General features: G+C 40.3%; 1 protein-coding gene across 1 annotated transcript in view; it reads right to left on the bottom strand.

Annotated features, from left to right (window-relative positions):
* Positions 1 to 5,203: 5,203 nt before the first annotated feature.
* Positions 5,204 to 8,263, bottom strand: part of LOC113671604 (uncharacterized) — a 7,116-nt gene continuing 4,056 nt past the window's right edge. Inside the window, exon 2 of the mRNA XM_027187850.2 lies at positions 5,204 to 8,263. This exon is cut by the window's right edge and continues 989 nt beyond it. Coding sequence (XP_027043651.2) covers positions 6,883 to 8,263 — 1,381 coding nt within the window. The 3' untranslated portion in view covers positions 5,204 to 6,882.

The following is an 8,263-nucleotide window of genomic DNA, read 5'->3' on the forward strand; positions in this document are numbered from 1 at the left end:
GGTAAAGGGCCCTTCCGCACAAGTCACTAGACGCTGACAAAACTTGTTTCTCTTCACCAAAAATCATATCAGTATTTGTCCTTGCTAAATTTCAAGTGTGCTGCACGTATCATCATTCCCTAGAAGACACCTTTACATAAGAGGGCGGGGGTGCGCGCTTAGAATTTCGAAAACGACCTTTATAAAAGGTACCTGAGTCTTATCTGTGTGGGAGTGGCAACAATTGATGTCTACCCCTAAAAAGTACCAATTCAAAAGCAAAAAATTAAAAACTCCCAAAAATAAAAACTCCTTGATTGATGTGCTCTAGAGGCTCAAGTCAGATCATTAAAATCGTCCTAGTAATGCTTATTTCAGGTATTTTATTGAGCGGAAAACACCCTAAAAAGTACCAGCTAGGTTTCTGAAGTTTGAGACACCATAAAAGGTACCAGATCGCTGATTTTCACCCCTAAAAGGTACGACAGGCATTCCCACCTATTTCCGATCGACTTCTCCCCCTCGATCAACACCTGAAACAAAGATTTGCCCCCCAGTGGAAATAAAAAGTGATTTGCCCCAGACGCCCCCATCTCAAAAATCTAATGGTCCGTCCGTAAGGTACTTTTACATAATTCCAAAATGAGTTTCGTTCCGGAACGAAATGAATTTCATTTCGCGTTTACATGCAAGATAATTTAGCCTGGAAAAACAAGTATTTGTGTCCTTTTCTGTCTTTTTCTATGCTTCCCTCGCTCCTGAAGAGGATTCATACAGATTTGTGTCGTACCGCGTTTACACTATACTGGTACAAAAGTTCGTCCAGGTGGAGTGTTTCGTTCTGGAATGAAAACCCCGATAAACTCATTCAGAAATGAATCGTTTCGAATAAATTTACTCTGGTATCATGTGGCAACCGGTAAGAACTCGCTCTTGAACAAAACTCATTTCGATATTATGTAAAAGGCCCCTAAAAATTTTTATTCCCAGAGCGTCACCCTAAAATATCACTTAACGAAAGCTCAAACGTCTTGGAATATACAGAGATCGCCTATTTAGATTTACTTTTTCCAAATTTGATTTTTTTTCCCGCTTCTGTCGCTGAATTGTTGTAAACCGCTATGGAAAAATGTTTTCCTTTGGCACCAAAGCAGACTTGTATTTGATGTAAATTAATTGCTGACATGCTTCGTCATGAGTGTTTTGACAGAGAAGTCAAAAAACGATTGAATACCGACAGCATTAATAATTTTTCATCCCCTTGAAATGTGTTTTATGTGACTTTATCATACTAAGGATAAATCTTCATCGTTCTTAGCGTCGTTTTTGACTAGAAATAGTCGAAAATAAAACAGCTATCTTTCAACGCTAAAAAAAGTGTTTTTGTGATTCCATATTTGAGGAACCTTTTGCTTTAAACACGTCGATCAGTTTGGAACCTTCATAATTTTAAACAAACAGACGATCGCATCTTTTTAGCTCTTAATTCAACCGCATCAAAAATTTTTCCTTTATAAAGATGCCACTCAAAATTGTAATTCACAAGTTTTCAATTCAACGAAGCCAGCGGAATCGCGAAACGACTCACAACCCACGCATAGTTCTCAAATGGAAACCGAAAGTTTGAGTGACTTGAATGTGCAACGTCAGTATTATTATTATTGTAAACCTGACGAAAATAAAACAGCTATCTTTCAACACAAAAAAAAGTTTTTTTGTGATTCCATATTTGAGGAACCTCTTGCGTTAAACAAGTCGATCAGTTTGGAACCTCCATAATTCTAAACAAATAGGCGATCGCATCTTTTTAGCTCTTAATTCAACCGCATCAAAAATTTTTCCTTTATAAAGATGCCACTCAAAATTGTAATTCACAAGTTTTTAATTGAATGAAGACAGCAGAATCACGAAACGACTCACGACCCACGCATAATTCTCAAATGGAAACCGAAAGTTTGAGTGAATGTGCAACGTCAGTATTATTATTGTAAACCTGACGATGAAAGGCAAAAATTTTAAAATTTAAAACATTGCTTTAGAATAACCCATAAGGTGCTCGGATATGTAGTGAATGTATGTGAGCTCACTAAAATACCACATTGAATCGATTGTATTCATGCATATACCTTCCGATGGATGTGTATGTCCCGGAAGTAACGCAGTCGCTATATTTATCAATGTACTTACCGAAACAAGGAGATTTGACGAAAAATTTTACTTCTCAGAAAAATTCCTTGCCATCAAGTTGGAATCTATCGAGAGAGAAGTCAAAAAAATGATTGAATCCCGAAAGCATTATCGATTTTTCGTTCCCTTGAAATCGAAAGTGATTTCTGCTCTTAAAATGTGTTTTATGTCAACTTCATAATACTAGGGATAAATTTTCATCGTTCTTAGCGTCGATCTTCACTAGAAATAGTCGAAAATAAAACAGCTATCTTTCAACAAAAAAAGCTTTTTTTGTGATTCCATATCTGAGGAACATTTTGCTTCAAACTCACTGATCAGTTTGGAACCTCCATAATTCTAAACAAATAAGCGATTGCATCTTTTAGCCCTTACCTCAACCGCATCAACAGTTTTTCCTACATAAAGATGCTACTAACCTTAAATTACAATCAACAAAGACAGCGAAGGATCACGAAACGATTCACAGCTCACGCATAATGCTCGAGTGGAAACCGAAAGTCTGAGTGACTTGAATGTGCAACTTCAGTATTATTGTAAACCTGACGATGAAACGCTAGCGACCGCATCCCAGAAAATTTGAGGTCGCGTGCTTTGCAGCACAGGACATGAAAGGTGCACCTTGTTTTTCTTCAAAATGGCGGGCCTTTCGAACACTTTCGCGGCTCTACAACAAGACGACTCTGGGATGGTAAGCTGTAGCACTCTCGAAAGTACCTATTCAACGCAAGAACTAAGAAGAAAAATTATTCTTATTGGAACTATAGCGGGGTTGTAAAGGATACAGTCCTTTTAAAATTCATCGCCCATCGCCTTAAGAGAGAGAGAGAGAGAGAGAGAGAGAGAGAGAGAGAGAGAGAGAGAGAGAGAGAGAGAGAGAGAGAGAGAGAGAGAGAGAGAGAGAGAGAGAGAGAGAGAGAGAGAGAGGGGGGGGGGGGAAGGGGGTGGAGGAACTCTTAAATACAAGCCTGCTGCCATGAACGCGGAAAGGCTCATTATTCGTCAGCAGTTTCCTGAGGAACTTTGAATCGGCCACGTCCGCACGTCAAATTAAACTATCAGATTCTTTTGTTTTCAGCCTCTTTTCACAACGCAACGAACCTTTAAATGCTGTTCAGCACGAACAGAACAAAACTTTAATTTACCTTTGTTGCATCGAAACTTTCGAGAATTTCCTTGAAAATCATATGCAAAAAACAGTGCTGTGTTTTCGGTTTTCATGTTCTCCTGTTGTTCGGAAAACACATTCACTTCTTCGTCACTTACCAACAAACAACATATAAAGTTAATGTAACAACATTTGAAATGGCGGGAATTATGACGTCGTGTTCAATATCGCCACTCGTGTTACTTACGAAAAATACGCCACCTGCATGTAGTGGTCATATTGATTGACTGGATTCCATATAAACTCCAATCGGCCCTATCCCTTTATAAAATTTACATAATTTTCCCTATTAACAGTTTTTAAAAATTGAAAAGATAATAAAACAAAACAAAACAAAATACCACTTGGATAGAACCTGATTTAATCATGGACACTTGTCACTGAAGTTGCTTTTCCCTGGCGTTGATAATACCAGCGTTTTGATCAGAGGGCTATGGGAATTTTTTGATTAGAGGTTGAGGGATTGAGGGGATATTATGTTGAAAAGAAGAACTGATTTACGGGAATAAGGTGGGTATTTTTGAGAGGATGTTTGTTTTTTCCTTCGTTCTCTTTAGGTGTTGTCTTTTTGTTTTATATTTCATAACGGCCCTCTGAGATGCCGTGAAGCACACGAACGCATGCAGTTTTCGCTTTTTGTATACTTCGAATAGGCCATTTTACAGTTGTGTACTTAGTTGCCAAGCCCTTGATTTGGAGTGACGTTGAAGTTGACCATGTTGTGATAGAGACCAGTACCTAGTTAGCATGATAACAAAGTAATTTACATTTGAAAAGCAGGAAGATCTGTATCATACAAGGTCATCCTTAGCCTCACTCCTGTGGAAAGGCTTGGCAACCTAGCACGCAACTGTAAAATGGACTATTTCAGTTGGAAAGTGGAATACATGTGTATAATAATTAGATGTTAAGTGATAGTCTTAATGACAGCGTGTGAAAAGCATTAAATTCAAGAGTTTCAACCTTATCAACCGGTGATCCATTACATCGAATGAACTATTAGCTTCTCAAGAAATTAAAACAGAACTCCTTTTGTTTTTTAGTCCCCCTGAATAATTTTTGCCGACGCTCAACGATAAAGTTTGAAGCTGGAATAACTATTAGCATGAAAAATTTCCCGCTGAGTGAGTAAAGAGAAAAATCAAACTTGCTATCGCCTGAGTTTCAAAGGTGCGCGTTTTTTTCGTTTTCTTGGATATATATATATATTTCTTGGATATATATATATATATATATATATATGTAAAAAAATAAAATCGACTCATTGACCGATGTGTACGGTACTAAACAGGAGCTTAGCTGCTATGTGCAGGCGCGCACGCTTCTTGTTCATGGTAGAGGAGTAACTGTAGACACGTTTTGCTCTTAAACAGCTGGAGCGTTAAAATTATATTTAGACACACCTACCTTCCTATAAATTCTAAGTGTGATTGCAAACATTGTTTCGCAGAATTTCACCACACACGTCCAATACACCCGACCTTAGTCGGGTTGTCTTCACCAACAGGCGGATTGAGTCTGATTGCGACCGGAACCAGAAATGGGCGCAAGGCGCTTGATCAGTGGTACCGGAAGTAAGAGGTTAATAGGAGCAAAAGGGGTTGAAGATATTGGCAAACAGACTCGATTGGATCCGATGGAGACAGTTCGTCCCGGCAAGAGTCGATCGGACACTTCGGGGGTCAGTTCGCGAGAGGCAGAGAAAATATCTCTCAGCCATGAGGCGAAACAAGCGCGCTACATATGTAACATTCGTCGTTCTTTAAGCCACGAGGCGAAACAGACGCGCTACACATCGGGCTCAGTTTGGGTGTATTGGACAACCCTCCAGAATTTCCCACGCTGGTTCAGTAATCTTGGACTGTATACTTTCACTTGATTGAGGCTTTATTGTCGACAATTCAGCATTACACATTCCGTTCTGCGATCTATCTACTCTATTAAAATCTAATCCTAGGGTTACAAAAATGTTACATTTACTAGCTAAGGAAATCCACACCCAGATAATTCCGTGTGATATTCAAGACCTACTCATGTTCTACAACGATTCGTGAGCACTAATTTCCTATTAAACATGGCTCTACTTGACAATCATGCTGCTAAGTTCCTACGCGCTTAAACGCCCTGTAAATACCTAATTTCATACATCACTGCTCGCACAACTACTTAATTTGATTACCCTATGCCGCTCCAAATTACATGCTACTTTTAATTGTAACGTTAACTCTGTTCTTTAACTGTAACGAAATTACAACTCCCTTAATGCACAATCAAATTCATAATAAATCTAGGAAATCAATATTTTGCGTGGAAACATTTCGCAACACATTGAGCTGAGCTATGATATTAGGGATAAGCAAATCTATAATCGTAATCGAAACTGTCACGTAGCTACAGATGTCTACTTAACTTCTCACACCAAAAGATTAAATCATTCTCTGACGATCTCAAGCCTCATGAAAAAAATGTATGTCGGTTGCTTACAAATTAAATCCTCAAATCCTGATTCTGAGAAAACCCTCTCTTCGTAAGCATAGCTTTCGTGCTCGAAATTTTCGTCGGTTCTATCGCCCGCCTGCATTAGTGCATGCTAGTAAAATTAAAAAACACTTCATATCCTCCGCTAAAGAGTCGGACACAATTAGAGGTTGAGTTCAAAAAGCGAATAAGTTCAGTGATCTCAGTTCTCTCCGACGAAATGATGCGATCATAATCGCTGTCTGACGACTGAGACGACGCTTTTTTACCAAAGATGTACGATTAATCCAAAGAGCGGATCTTAAACACTCATTGGAGCGGTCATTTACTATTGAATGCAAAGCTATTTGCTGATTTAAATTTACATAGATAAACGGTTCCTTGTTTGGTGAACATTAAGCTGGAAGAATGACTTGATCTCCAAGAACGCTTCGTTGCACAAATTACACGCTGCCGTCCACCAAAACCAGGATTTACCGTCTCCGAAAACATATGATTTGTTTAAAAAACTATATTAACTATCCTACTTTCTTTTATCATAAGAATCATCTTTTACTGAGCAAATCAGGATCAAACTTTTATGTTACGTTACTCACAATGCACAGTTGTTATGGCAACTGGCCAGAGCCCTAAGAGCGAGGTTTCGTTGAGAGCTCCAAGCGAGCACTTGCGAGACTAACGCCATTGTTCCTGCACTAACTCAACATGCTTCCACTTTCATTTTTGATATTGACGGAAATGCTAATTTTCTAAAAAAAAAGCAAACAATTGAAATATCCGTGCAATCTGTCAAAATGAGGAACTAAGTAACCAGGCATTATTTACCGCGAGGGGGGGGGCCCGGGGAGGAGGGGGGTCCAGAGGATTTTGGAAAGATCACACGGTTTTTAGGGGAACGGATGAAGGATCAGTTGTCGCTAACAACAGAGCATAAAGGAGCGACGGGGGTCGTGGAGGGGGTATCAGGTAAATTCTGTTGTTACACCACCAAAATCCTCCCCCCCTTCCTCCCTCTCCCCTATGACCGTAAATTAATTTATAGTTCAGTGTTCTAAAAGTTTACAGAAACCTCACAGTTCCTTTGTTTCATCATGGTATTCATTGGTGACTCCCATAACAGCTTCCCACCACAGATTGCCGCTGATGGTAAACGTACGGTTAGTAGGTTTGTCGTACCTGAAGACATGCGGCTCATAAGGTTGAAGCCACTCCTTTTTAAAGCGATTATACTTCATGACGTCACCCCAGAATGGTCGCCTCACTTGAAATTTGACTTCAATATCTTTTGCACGAGAAGGAATGGTGACGAATTTTCCGCTCCCTGACACTGTTTTCGTAGTTTTCTTGCCATCAAGAAAGAAACTGACAATCATTCTAGAGGTCCAAGCCCCCTCAGATATATATTTGATCTCCATATCTTCTAGTTGATCTGATTCGTGTTCTTCAAGGACGCAAGCCTCTTCACTGACCACTGGCAGTGGACTGGTTTCGTTCTCCAACAGTTGGTCTGATTCCAAGGGTTGATTGGTTGGGGAACATGCGCTTTCTCCCAATTTGATGAGATGCTCTTTGTTTTCTTCAAAGCGTTCATGTTTCACCTGACCACGAGAGTCATTCAGGCCAACTTCACCATCAATATCGACCACGGGGTTCACATACTCGTTTGCACTCAGGGGATCCATTTGTTCGCTAGGGACGTCAGCTTCTTCGTAGATGGTAGGCAATGGGTACGTTTCGTCCTCTGACAGCTCTTCAGATTCCAGAGGATTATAGGTTGCTGAACAAGAGATTTCTTCATATTTGACGAGATGCTCGTTATTTTCCAAAGAAAGATTTTGTCTCTCTACTTTTTTGTTACCAAGCCTCACGCTTTTATCGTCGTTCGAGTACTTTTTTACTCGTTTTAAGACTTTGATTTCGTTTTTCGCGTGAGAAACAAGTCCAGTGACGGTTTCTCGACAACCGACTTTGAGAGCATTGAAAGTAAGATTTGAAGCTCCCCTGACAAGATGTTGTCCCGGGCTTTGATTTTCCACAGAATCATCTAAGCGCTCCTCGACAAATTGAGCTGCTGTTCCCATCACTGCTTCGGTTCCAGACTCTGTCAAGGCCCGAGGAATGTTCTTAGCCAGAACATTGGCGAGACGTCTTGCACCAGTCAGTATCGCAATCTGTTCTCCGACCTCGACTTCGAGATTAGCAGTTGCTGCTGATGACTGGCCACCTACTAAAGCTTTGGAGACAGCACCTCCTGCTATTCCTGCAGCAGCACCAATGGAGGCACCAAAGGCTGCGCGACAAGCTACCTGCTTCAATGTGACTTCTTCTCCATCAACAAACTTTCTCCCGGCATCTGAGGCAATGGATGACACAGCTCCACCAACGGCGCCGGTTCCCGCTCCAATCCCCATGTATTGACCCGTCGTCACAGCTGCAGACTCCATGGCACTG

Source organism: Pocillopora damicornis, chromosome 14, assembly GCF_964200805.1.
Source record: "Pocillopora damicornis chromosome 14, jaPocDami1.2, whole genome shotgun sequence".
NCBI lineage: Eukaryota > Metazoa > Cnidaria > Anthozoa > Scleractinia > Pocilloporidae > Pocillopora > Pocillopora damicornis.